General features: G+C 30.0%; 1 protein-coding gene across 1 annotated transcript in view; it reads right to left on the reverse strand.

Annotated features, from left to right (window-relative positions):
- Nucleotides 1-1142: 1142 nt before the first annotated feature.
- Nucleotides 1143-13740, reverse strand: part of LOC121117058 (phosrestin-2) — a 48246-nt gene continuing 35648 nt past the window's right edge. Inside the window, exon 2 of the mRNA XM_040711356.2 lies at nucleotides 1143-2227. Coding sequence (XP_040567290.1) covers nucleotides 1336-2227 — 892 coding nt within the window. The 3' untranslated portion in view covers nucleotides 1143-1335. The remainder of the gene's footprint in view (nucleotides 2228-13740) is intronic.

Here is a 13740-nt window from a genome sequence, read left to right on the forward strand (position 1 = left end):
ATAACATATTTGGATTTATTAAGGAGTGTAGATTCAAATTTATATGATGTAACAGAAGGGGGAGGGGGGCGAGAAAGTAGTAGCTGATTGTCATTGCAACTCTACCTTCACTCAGGGGTAATGTTAGCTTTTATCATTTGGGGAGAGCTTAGCCCAAAAAAAAAAATTATCAACGCTGTTAAATAATTACTTATATAGATAATAAGTTATATATATATTAGCCTAGGGTGGTGGCGTTACAGGGCTTAATAGAGGGGAATAGAAACAAAGAATGAAGGTGGAATAAGAAAAGGACAGAGAGAAGGAGGTTGTAGATACAAGATACAAAGGGAGAAGAAAAGAGGCGAGAGACAAACTTATAAATATTTATAAGATTTTTTTTTTTTTTGGGGGGTGGGGGCTCACTTGTTATTTGGTTCAAATATCAAGAATCTTAGCTAAATTTTAGTTTAAGGCTTTTCAAAATGGGAAGATAAATTATTTAACACAAAATCTAAACTTCACAAGTAGAAGGGAAATATCCCAAATTGAGCAACCTTCCCATAAATATGAAAACGTCTAAATAATAAAATACACCCCGAACCATCATTAATGAACCAAACCCCAGAATGATAAAATATTTTATATACGGTTATTCAAGCTAATAATAGCTCACAAAAAAATATTTAGCATAAGCAAAATATTTTATGCAAAAATTAATATCTGAATGATTTATTTATTTAAAACCAGATTTTAAAAGGTATCATTGTATGTATATTAGAATTGTGCTTATCAAAAATATTTGTTCTCCCATGATGCCAAATATAGAAAGTCTTATAAGTAAGTAATAGGTAATTAAAGAAGTAGAAGTCTTCATAATTATTCTTTCTTAATATATGATTTTGTTGGTTTTTCAGTGATACATAAACTTCCATTGATCTGTTGATTGTCTATATGAAAGGATTTTATTTATCTATTCTTTATCTTTAGATTGTTGGCATAATTTTTGCATGAAAGGCTTTAGCTTTCTTTTTCCATTTAATTATTACTCCCATTACTTTTCTTTAAGTTTGTATATAGAATATATTGTCTTCAATGTCAAGAGTATTTTCATTTGTTATTCTAAAAAAAACAACCCCCAAAAAAAAAAACTTCATGCTTGATACTTGAAAAGATACAACTAAATAATTTATTAGGACAATAAACGTTGCTGTGGTTATAATTAACTTTTTTGATATGTGTTAAAGTCATATTACATTTAAAAATAATTTGGTGATATTTACATATGAGAATATATGTATGTTTGGTACATTGCACAAATGTTTGGATGCTTCGAGAGATCTTTGGAGGATTTTATTATTGTGTTTCAGACTCTGGAGGATTTACATGATCCAGACCCTTAAGAATAAAAGGGATCTTTATATGAACGTCTCTCTTAAGAAGACCAAAGCTTACGGTGACTTGTACAAAATAATGCACTTTTATGACAAAAATGGAGCTTTTAGCCATAACGACTGAGGGTGCAAAGTTTTGTAGGCGTGTTTTATGGGGATATTTTTCCTGTACTGCAAGCCATGAGTACTCTTTTTGAAGGAGAAACTCCATCTCGTAGGTAGAGGAAAAGGATTTCTCGTTGGAATTGAGATCATCCACATTTAGAGCTCCTAAGTAATTTTTAAAGCTTCCATTTGAGAACATAGCAACATCTACTTGCTGTACGATGACAAACTTAAGTCTCTTGACGGAGTGACCTCCTTTAGAACGATGCAAATGTACATTGATTTTAATCTGCTCTGTTTGAACATAGTTGTTTTTATTTAGGGAAATGTTCAATTTGACATTGTTATCACTGAGGAGGAAATGTTTCTCAAGACTGACATTCGGAGAGGAAATGGATGGAGACTCTTGGGTTTCTTCAACGGATTCATGGACTTGCACACTCATACAAATCATTTTTTGAGGCTTTGGAACAATGTCTGGACCTGCGGATGCAAATACTTGCACTTCATAGTTGGTACCAATGGGTGAACCAGAGTAAGGACGACAAGGATGGAGGCGAATACTCGGGGGTGCAGAGCTATTGAGCTGAAGTTTTATGGGTACAGTGACGAAGCCGGTTTTGCTTATTTTGAACTCAATTGAATTGGGATCTGGTTCGGACTTGAGAGAAGGATATATTTGCTCCGACACCATGACGATTTCATTGCAGAATCGGATCCCCATCATTTCCTCGTCCTCTCTTCCATATCTGAAATAAGAGTAATTAAATTTTAGGTACGTTATATATTAATATATTGAGGCTTTATTCAAAATTACAAAGCTGAAACAATTTTAGTATGTTTTACATTTATGTAAGGCTCTTCTGGATACGATATTTCCATAGTAAGTAAAATAAAAGTACCTACTATTCATTTCCTTCTAATCTAGTAAATATGTATACATACATGCAACTAAAAAAATACAAAATGGAAGCATTATCATATGAATAATAAATTAATTCAAATGAAGGTGACTATGCTATTAGATTTAGAAATGCATGCATGTACGACGTTCTTACATGAAAACCAAAGTTATTTGACAATATAGGAACATCTGATTTAATATTATATTTATTCTAAATATCTACAATCTACATAAAATACTCTTTGAAAAGTTTAGAGACATTTCATAAATTTAGCTTTAATAATTATAAAAGACCCAATTAAAAGTCAGATTTATTTAAATTGTGAGGTGTTGACTTCTATACTTTTGCTCCTTAATTATTTTCTTTTGACTCGTGCTCTAATAGTTGATTCATTTAACGGGAATTGTCTCTATTTCAGCTTTAAATATCCCTACTACTGAATAAGAAATAGTTAAACTGAAGTGCATCAATTGAACTCTTATTCCTTTCCTGGAGCCACGCGTAAAGAGGATTTGCAAGGAGGCTTTAAAATGTATATATTTTTTAATAAATGATGAAGCTATTTCTAGATAATAGTATATTTTTATACACATACTTTATGGACGGTGCTTAATTGGTTTGAGTCATTATGTAATCTGTATGCATGTATTAATGGAATGAATGAATTAAATTAGGACATCTACCAACACGCATTGAAAAATGAGTTTTATATGTTAATGCATGCTTCGATACATTTCCTTTTTATTACTTTTTAATTCATTCACTATATTATGTAGTATGTGAAAGTCTTGGTCTTGTTTCTTTGGGTCATTCAAAGTTTAAATCTCTTTTACAAATAAAAGTTATTTAACCTTTTTCTTTCATGCTGTAAATCAAGCAAACAAAAAAAGGAAACACATAATATAAAATCAACTACGTTGGTTGTGGTAAAAAATATAGAGTGATGATATTTTTCCGTATGAAACTTTTCAGTTTTTGTGGAAGTATAGGAGGATTCTATACAAGATCTGGAGAAATTGATTATGAATTATTATACATCATAGACAAGTGGGACGCAACCTCCACATTATCACTTTGTAAATTTATTTATTAATAGTGCAAAGTTTTGCCCTATGAGAGTATGTTGAAATAAAAATCGTAGCTTTTGATCTAAGAAATAACAAAAATCTAAAGACTTAATTTAATTTAAAGAAGAATTTAATATTTTAATCATTAACTTTAGTAAAAGATTACCTTTAGTTTTATGTGAAGATTTAATTTTTATTATGCTCCAAAGACAATTTTTAAAATTTAAAAGTTAGTTTTTGTATTCAAATTTCATTGTATTCCTTTTGGATATATCATTTAATCTTAAATGTCCTGTATATGGCTGAATATAAAGTAAACTTAATAGAACAAAAGTTTCAATGAAGAAAATAAAAATATTTTATAAACTATCTGTTTTATGTCTTTCAGTGATATTGAACATTTAATTCCTTCATAGTTTTACATATTTTGAGTCTCTTAATGATGATGTTATTATCATCGCTATAAAAAAATGAATTGATGAACAATCACTGTCTTTGTCATAGGTCAAACTGAAGCTACATGGTACATTCTGATGTCTAGTGGATTAAATTGAGTTTAATGATATGTATTGTATAAACGAAGGTATGTAGTCTTTAAAGGAAACAAAATATGGTATTTGTATCAGGTTATTCAGCATTAATTTTGGACTGCGAGTTTTTTTATTAGTTCCATTAGTTTTATAATGTGCTTTTTCTCTCTTAAAGAAGAGAATGTATTAGTAAGATACGTATATTTGAAGTATATGTCTACGTAACTACATAGAATAGGGGAAATATTATATGTTTGTTAAATAATGGAATTACAATAATATGATATTATTAGAAAGGTTGCACAATTTTAAAAGTAAAAAAAGTGTCTAGATGTAAAGTAATTGTATAAAAACCCTATTTTCCATTGTTATGGTCAACTCACTTATGCTTCAACCAAAAAATCTTATATTTTTTTTCCTCTATGGAATTGATTGATGTTTCCTTTGAATTTTTTAATCAAAATATGTAATATTTATTACTATAAAATGCATTAAATGGTCGTTTTTTGTTGGAGTAATTATACAATTATTTTCTTGCTCCATATTCTGCATGTTTGTCAATCCATAAGTATATTCCAATACTAATAATCAATCATGTCTATTGATAATTGATATCGGAGAATGGATTAGTATTTCTTCCATTGGAACAGTTGTCGTGTTTTTTTGTTTTTCTTTTTGTTATTATTATAATGCATGGAATGAAAAGTACTGGGCTTCATACATAGATAACACTTTTTTTTTATATTTTTTAATCTCTTTTTCAGTTTGTGAGTTATTGTGCTATGTATGACGCTACTTTTGTTATTTTCAAAAAAATGGATAATACTTTTCACCCCATATGTTACTTTGATATTATTTTTTATACATCTGTCATTTTATTTGCGAGATTACTGAATGAAACTACTTTGGAGTATTATTCTTTTTTTTTTCATTTTTGTAACCAAGAACCTCTTTTAAAATTCGTAAATGTGTACAAGGTACTTTTGCTCGAATACAGCCAATTCATTAATACATTATACAAAATTACCTTTTAATATGTAGACCTGGTTTTGCAGTACGTATACCAAAACACTTTTGTTGAATTCTCTATAGATAAGTAATGGTAAAAAAAGTTCCTTTTGTAAAGTGCATTAATTTTATTGAAAAAAATGATTAAATATTGATAATAAATTTATTAATTGTGCATTTGAGTGAGACATCATAACCAATGATTAAAATCTTGTGTATTTTGGGCATGTTAAAAAAGAAGGAACCGAAAATCAATAGGGTAACCCTTACAATTTGAAGAATGATTTAGAAAAAAAGGAGCTTAGCATTCATACCATTTTATTAGATCACCTACAATCAGCTGTGACAATGAAGGAGTCCGAGAGAATGAAATAAACAAGGACATTGGCAAGAATTACTACGATGTCAATCCTAAATTCTACTCAAAGTTCAATAATTATTACTCCGCAACAAATCCTCGAGGTTACTCTCCGTCTTTTATGAGCAAACACGAATGTTCAATCAGGCTTTGAATATAGTTAAATGAAGTTCACTACTTAGGAGTTAGACAATAATGAGAAAAACTACGGAAAATTAATTCTTCAGACTACCAATAAAAAAAAACCAGGTCAGCTAAAAAATAAACACGATTTACATCACTTATCATACCATAAGGCAGTGGTCTGTGGGTGTCGACCAAAATAGGGTCGCGACATCAACTGCTTGTGGTTGATGATTGATTTTGAGATGAATATGAATATTATTACACTATTATGTCAATACTGATCTGTATATATTTAGAGTTTTATATATGTAGTTGTCCTTATATTTATCGGTCCGTGTTTATAATAAATGTCGTGTTGCTACCATGTATATAGTGCTCCCTGGTATATATTATAACTCTTTTATTTTAGTTGATGATAGAAAGTTTCAGTAATATCATTTATTTATGGGCTTTTATACCTTTCTGTTGTGCTTGAATTGAGTATTGAAGTTTATTTGTTTTGATATGTCTGTAGATATAATGTCCATTGTTCCCCTTAAAGGATCTAACTACTCCGCGTGGAAAATAACACTGATGAAGGAGAATCTTTGGAAAATTGTCTTGTGATAGGAAACAGAGACTTTAGAATTCGTAAAGCCCTATTATAGTATTATCAATGGATACATCTCTAGAATAAATAGTTGGAGAAGCAATAGATCCCTCTTGGTTTGGAGTCAACTGCAAACCACGTTTCAAATGAAAATATATGGTTGCTTGTCAGTTGAAAGACTGTGAGAGTGCTCAAGGTCATGATAAGAAAATAACTGAAATACTTGATGAAATTTCAGTAAAAAGTAGCAAGATTTATGAAAACAAGGTTGTGTATCAATTAGCGAGTCTGCTTATCTCAATAAGTCTCTTCAATTTCGAATATACATAAAAAAGTTTATTCAATTTATTTTCATGATTTGAAATTTGCACAATTATTTTAATGCAAGTAATTCTACGGATAATAATGGCAGAAGGATGAAATTGTTGGCAAAAAATGTGTTTTTCTGATGGATTCTAAATTGAAGCAGTTTTCCGGAAGTACAACATTTTAAAACTTTTGCGAAATAGTCTAAAATAATTACTTAATCAACGAATCATCCACAGCTATGAATTAAAATATGTTTACAATGAAATTTTGTATAAAATAATTATTCATTTTAAAATTTAAATGAAATAACGGAAGTTCAGTTTATTCAGTGTATAACAATACCTCTTTGATCTGATTTTCAAAAACGGTGTAAAAGAAAACTTTAAAGTTGTACTATCATAGTGGAGCAAAAATAAAAAAAATCTGATTTGTAAAACTTGTTTTATTGCCTTGTGTAAAAAGGACGTTTTGTTGTTGCACCCTTTACTAATGAAAAAAAATGCTGGTGGTTGTTCAAAAAAAAAATAAAAAAATTGTATGTTTCAGTTCCAGTTCTAAAATTGGGTTATAAGAAAATTGACCGAGGGGGAAATTTGTGTGACAAGGAAAATTGACCGAGGGAAAAATTAGTGCGAGAAGGAAGAATGGTCAAGGTGGAACACATAGAATTTTAACCAAGAAGGGCTTTGGAATAAAATAAAAATTGAGACACAGCTTAGTTTTTTTAATTTTACGAATTTTTGTTAAGAATCCAAAATATAATGGTGAAATTTGTTCCCAATATGAACTTGTGAATAAAAATAAATATGAAGTTGTTTTTGTAGGAAGTTAAAGATAAATATGAACTCTAACTATTTTCCTATAATTTCAATCAAACACTATTCAAAAGACCCAAAAAATAATGCAATTAGAAGCTTAATATCGTAAATTAAGCCTTATTATGATAACGAAGGAAATACATTTTTCAAAACTAAAGTCTCTGTAAGACAAAACTTTACAATTTTTAAAAATTAGGCTTTTTGGTGACAATACCCCTACTAGGACAATTTTCCTTGTACCCAAAAAATGACATCTTCTAATCAATGTAGGTTTTAAAAATATAACAAACAAAACTAATAAAAATCTGAAATTCTATAAGAAGACCTTTTAATAAAATTGAATCGACAGAATCCCTTGAAATTCGAAGAAAATACTATGTTTAAACTACTTTGAGTAGTATCACGTTTATTATTTAGTTCATCTATTATTAATAAATTTTGTATTAATAAACATATCAATGTAATATCAGATTACAAACCTTGGTATATACTTATAAAAGGAATTTTTAGTTTTATCTTAAAATTTCTTTTTAAAAATAAAGTCTCTTTTATTGAGTAAGGGTGATCAATTTATCAATTTATTTATTTTCGGGAGAAATAATGAATGTATCAATGAATATCTTTTTTATTACAGCTAGATTTTGAAATATATTTGTTTTACCTACTTAAAGTGAATACAATTCAACATCAAAATACATGTAACAAATAAATATATATGTTGCGTCAACATAAAAACAATCTTGAATAAAAATCGAGAAAAGAAGACAATTTAACCTCCTGGGTGTATCCAAACTATTTCCCGATTCTGAGCCCCAAATTTAATCAAGAACTATATGCTTCACCAGTTTAATATTGGACTACCTTATTTTATTTCAGTCCTTTTCTAAATACAGTTTAAGTTGATTAAAACTCAATATTAACTCCATTAATCATAACGATGACCTCTAAGCTGTTCTGACCAATTCCTTGAACGTATTTTCCAATATCTCATCGATAGAGCCTTTCAGAGCCTCAGTGTTGGGATGGCGTTTGCCACAGGCCATATTCGCTACATGTACTCAGAAGACAAAGTCTAATAAGTTCACATCTGGTGATTATTGTAACCAAATTGTCTTGTCCAAAAAGCCATGTTCATCTGGAGAAAGGGCTGGGTCTTTTCGGGAGTATGTGTGGGTACTCACTCCTATTGGAGAACTACATTGTTCTTGGGGAAGCTTGACCCATGGGTTTAACTCGGAACTTAATTGGATAATGTAATCAGAACTAAATTAAGGGCATTTTGAGGCCAGTTGATGCAACTAATCCCAGACTTATGACGGGACAAGGTACTTTGTATTTGAGATGACATTAGCACCCTCAAGAAGATCCATTAATGTAATATATCGACCATAATAATGATTATATACTGGCCTTCTCATCGGAAAAGATGATGACTCGTTTGACTAACGCTAACTTCAGATTGTTGTATAATTTTTTGACAACAAAGAAGATGGTTGGGGTTGAGGACATTTGTAAGAAGGGACTCTTTTTTTACCACCGAAGACTTCCTTTTTGATGACTCTTTTGACTGTGTCTTTTGAAACATCCAGGTCCTTAGCTTTTTATCTCATGGACTTCCTTGGTACAGCAATGACAGCCACTTTAATCACAGATAAGGATTTTTTTATGGAGCAACTACCAGGGTTCCCGTTTAATGATTTTTCAGTTTTTAGACGTTTTTTGATGCTGTAAGCGATATTGGGTCTACACAAGTATGCTTGACAATTTCCTTTTTTTGCAAATTGGCAACTCTTATGCAATTCCAATGCTCTATAGTTGATAAATAACAAAACAAAAGACAACAAGAAATATCTATAGCTGAGAATCTTAGCTATCATCACATGTCAGAAGTTTTAAAACAAGTCAATACAACCTCGAGTTATTAGCAATTTAAGTGATTGAGAAATATTTTTGATACCCCCAGTATAGGCTTAAACGTCAAAGGCATATTTGAGTCAATTATACGCATTGTACTCAAATTTATGTGATGAGTTAAGACACTCATATAGTATTGCAGCTACATTTTAGAAGCTTTATATAATTTAAGAGGCTTATATTTACCCCTATAAATGTCGACCATAAAATATGTCAATTTCTAATTTTTTTTATTTTGACTTCTTTAAGTGCAATTAGCGACACATTCAAATTGACAATAATTCGTCAAAGAATACAAATGTGATCCATACACAATTTAAAAACAAGAAAAAAAACACATTTTAACTTACTGTTTACTTATATGGAAGTAATGCTAAAAATAAACATATACAGACAAATAAATGTGTCAGATATTACATATCCATACCTGATGAGTAGACACAAAAACAATCTTGAACAAATATCAAGAAAGGGGAAAATGTCCGATTGAATACTTTTTACCCTATATAGTATACCATTATCAACATATTTAGGTCAATGATAGACATTGCATTCAAGCTTCGGATATAAATTGCCATACGTTAGAATGTCAACTATAGTTTAAAGCCCCTCATTTAATTTATAAAACTTCGTTGAGCCCCGATATGGTCCTCCAAATAGTATGCATCAACTTATAATTCTAGTATTGTGGCAATAAGTTCTTGCTTTTTAAGTGCTCCTCCGAATATTTGGTAATATAAATTGACGAAAATTAAAAAGTATAAGATTTCAAATGTATACATAAAGGGGTTCAGAGTAAAGAGGTCACATGTCCATTCATTTTAATCGTGTATTCCATTAGTTTATTAACATTTATTAGCCCAAACACGATCATGAGCAGGGGTGTCTGCAAAAGGAGAGCTGAATGGGCTGTAAAAAAATCCCCAAAAAATTTCAAATTTAATTAAATTTTTCACTTTTTTTTCCAGAAAATTTATTTAATTTTAGCAAAATAATTTTTGAAATTCTTTACGAAAAATTTATATTTGAAAGTAGAAAAAAAAAATTCTACATCTAAAATCTAATTTTAGAATTAAAAAAAAATTTTTTTTTTTGTGAAGCTATGGGATTTCAAATATTAAATTAAAAAGTTTAATTTTTTGGGAATAGCGATAGATTTTTGATTTTTTTTAGAAATTTAATATTTTGTGAATAGCTATGGGTTTTTGAAATTTTTCTCTAAAAAATATGATAATTAAATTTTTTGTCCCAAAAATTTTATATTTAAAATATTTCTTTTCAAAAAATATAATTTTTGTGAACAGCTCTGTATTTTCGACATTTTTTTCTTAAAAATTTGACTTTTATAGAAAAATTATATTTTTCAAATTTTCTTCCAAGAAATTCTAATTTTTTTTTTTTTTTTTTTAAATTCCGAAAATTAAGCACCCTGAAAATAATCCTGCGGATACCCCTGATTAATCATGGTTGCATGTGTTCATCACCCCTCAGACTTCTTGAAAGCCTTGTCCTCATGGATTTTGGGAGCTTTGCCAACTCAATCATCTCCATGGGGTTGTGCCCGGTATAGATGTACACAATAATGGCCGCACGGCGCTCGTATTTGGAGGATATCTCACAGTTGCTTTATCTTTTTTAATACAAGTTTGCCAATTGAATGTGATGAGTTAACTTTGATAAACATAGATCCCAGGGTTGCCAAGATATTGAAGTATATTCTTGTACTGGATTTAAAATCCTCCCCTTGTGGATATGTAGATGATGTAAATACTTTAATGATCTTATAGGTGAAGATATAAAGAACTCAGTCAACGAATTCAATTAAAAATTACCCAATTACTTATTATGTTGATTTAAGAGGCAACAAATTGCATTTCTTATTTATTCCATGAAGTAAATGTAATTTATTTTCCTGAGAACTTTGCAATAAGAAAATAAAAGTAAATTAAAAGGTATATACATTTTAATAACAGAAATTAATTATTTTGTTAAAAAAACAGAAAGTATTCTGAATTATGATATTATGTTTATTTTGCTGTAAAGGAAAGTCATGTAGCCTCTAGGAATATAGTTAGTTCAATTAATGTGTATACTTCCATACATTCGGGGGTAAGGAAGAGACAATCAAAATCGTTATTGATTAGATTGATCTGAAATCAAATAACAATCCTTATTATATCTCTTAACATTTCCTTCAAGATTGAGAAATATACAGAAAGACCTGAAATGATATATATGGAAGTTAGCCAATTAGGTCATTATCCCCCCCGAATGATTGACTTTTTTACATCTACATATTTCAATTAAAATAGTAGAACTGACTGCTTCATGCTAACGTTACAAACACTGCCAAAAAACAACAGCTCTGGATGTTTGGGAATACTATTGTGATGTCAAATTGGTATAACCAACGAATTCTTGGATAAGGAAAGGAAGCTTTAGTAGTCAATCTACGAACTAGGAGAAAACAATTAACAAGTGAAGAGAAATATGTACTTCCATATTTTTATGAAGTGAGTGGAAATATCCTTGAATATTATCATTCTGCAATAGAAATCATTGGAACTAGAATGATTCATATCGATAGAACTTCTGATAGACATCAAGTCCAGTACCTATACCAATTTGATACAGTGAAATCGCTTGTACGTCATTAGATAACTCTTCCTCAATTGTGTACTACGAAAACTCATAAACTTGGTGCCATGCGGGCTCTTCTTGGACTTGAGGTTAGGATAACTTATCATGAACTCTATACTATGAACCCTTTTCCTAAGTTATCTGCTACGATAACTTATCATTTACTTAGTGCCATGAGGACTCCTTTTGGACTTGATTTGACTATAAATCATCCTACACTTAGCGGACTAATTATTCCTCCAGGTCGATGAAGAGTTGCCTACCCTTCCTGTAGATTATATTTACTTACTCAAATAAATAAATGAACTTTTTGCTTCAGATTATAAATACCTTTTTTATTAAAACAAATTATTTTTTATTGCGTTTAAACATAAACAAACAATACAAATGATTTGGAGCATTCAAGATATTCTGAACATAAAGGCTTCGACCTTACTCACTCTGTAGTTTTTTAACTCTTAATTTATTTTATTAACATCCTATTATTTTTTGTTCCCATGAATTTTATCATTTACCTCAGAGATTATGCTTCGGCAATGCCTGAAGCATAAGGATCATGCTCAGAAATATTTGAAAATAGTTTTCTAAATATTTGTTGAGATTTTTAGATGAAGTTATTTGATTGATTATTGTCCGCTTATCTTTTAAATTAGGAAAAGTTTGAAAAACATAACAATTTAGAAATACAAGATATGATGGACGGGTAAGTCCATCAAATATGGTTGATATCGACCTCATCCAGTAATTCTTGAGACATCAAATATAGTCCAGTTGATGTTTGTTATCTGCTAAAAACGTATGCTTGGTGAGACTTGTTGAATTGTCTCTGAGATTTCCCATTCATCAAGCCAATATTAAAAAAGTGAAGCAGAGAGCTGTCTTTAGTAATTGGTTTTCCCTCCATTTATCTTTTAACTTTCAATTAGTGGGGATCGTGTATTTACAATCATCCCCCACGTCCAAATTACTTCAAATAAGTCCACCGTGGCAATCAAAACTTTTTGTCATTTCTTTCCCCGTATTGTCTAAGCACAGGGATCGTTGACTCATGAAACAAACTATCTGTAGGCTTCACATTTAGGTATTTTTTCTATTGACCGTAGTTTCTATGCCCTCTCCGTTAGTTGTTGGCAATTTTAAAGGGTTTCCTACTTCATTATTGTAAAGATCTAGAATATGTGAAACTTTTCCTTCCGTTATTTTCCTCTGAAGTTGGGGTGAACGAAATGAGTTCGGGACAAGAAGTTGTTAAAAAAGTTCTTCATAACATGAACTGAGTCAAAGAGTTCATTTTCAACATTGGTTTCATTTCAATTTTCAGAAACAATATCGGAAGTAGACAAGGAATTCAAATAAGCCAGTATTTCAATAAAATATCAGACTTATTAATATGATTATTGTCAATGATGTGTTTCTGTAGTTGAAATGAAAGTTCCTTATTCCTGCACATGAAAAGTTGAAATATACATATAAATATATTTAGTTCTGATATCGAAGAAATATTATAGGCCATTTTGAATGCATGAATTTTATTCATAATATTTTCTTATTCTTTTAAGATCTGAGTCGAAGAGAGAGATGCTTTGCTCAGCACTATTTTGCCTGTCTTTGAAAAAGGAGGGCATGTTTAGAAACAGGGTTTGTAGCATCCATATACAATATCCTTGGGTTTGATGTTAAGATGCATCTAATTCTGGTAGGCGAATTGTCAAAATTATATGGATAATCGTCGAGTCTGATCATTGTGTAAGCACAATTTTGGTTAGCAAGAAGATAAATATTAATGGATTATTTTAATCCATTAAAAATAATGGATTTCATTTTATTACACCATATATATTAACCTTCCCCTAAAATGAAAATGAGGCCCCAAATCAGTTTCCAATTCTTCTCAACTGTTTGACTATTATTCATAGTAGGGAATTGTTCACAGCTTCACAAAATTTGATTAGATTTCAAGAAATCGGCGTTATGAATACTAATAAGAGAGATATCGAT

This window comes from Lepeophtheirus salmonis, chromosome 5 (genome assembly GCF_016086655.4).
Source record: "Lepeophtheirus salmonis chromosome 5, UVic_Lsal_1.4, whole genome shotgun sequence".
NCBI classification, from domain to species: domain Eukaryota; kingdom Metazoa; phylum Arthropoda; class Copepoda; order Siphonostomatoida; family Caligidae; genus Lepeophtheirus; species Lepeophtheirus salmonis.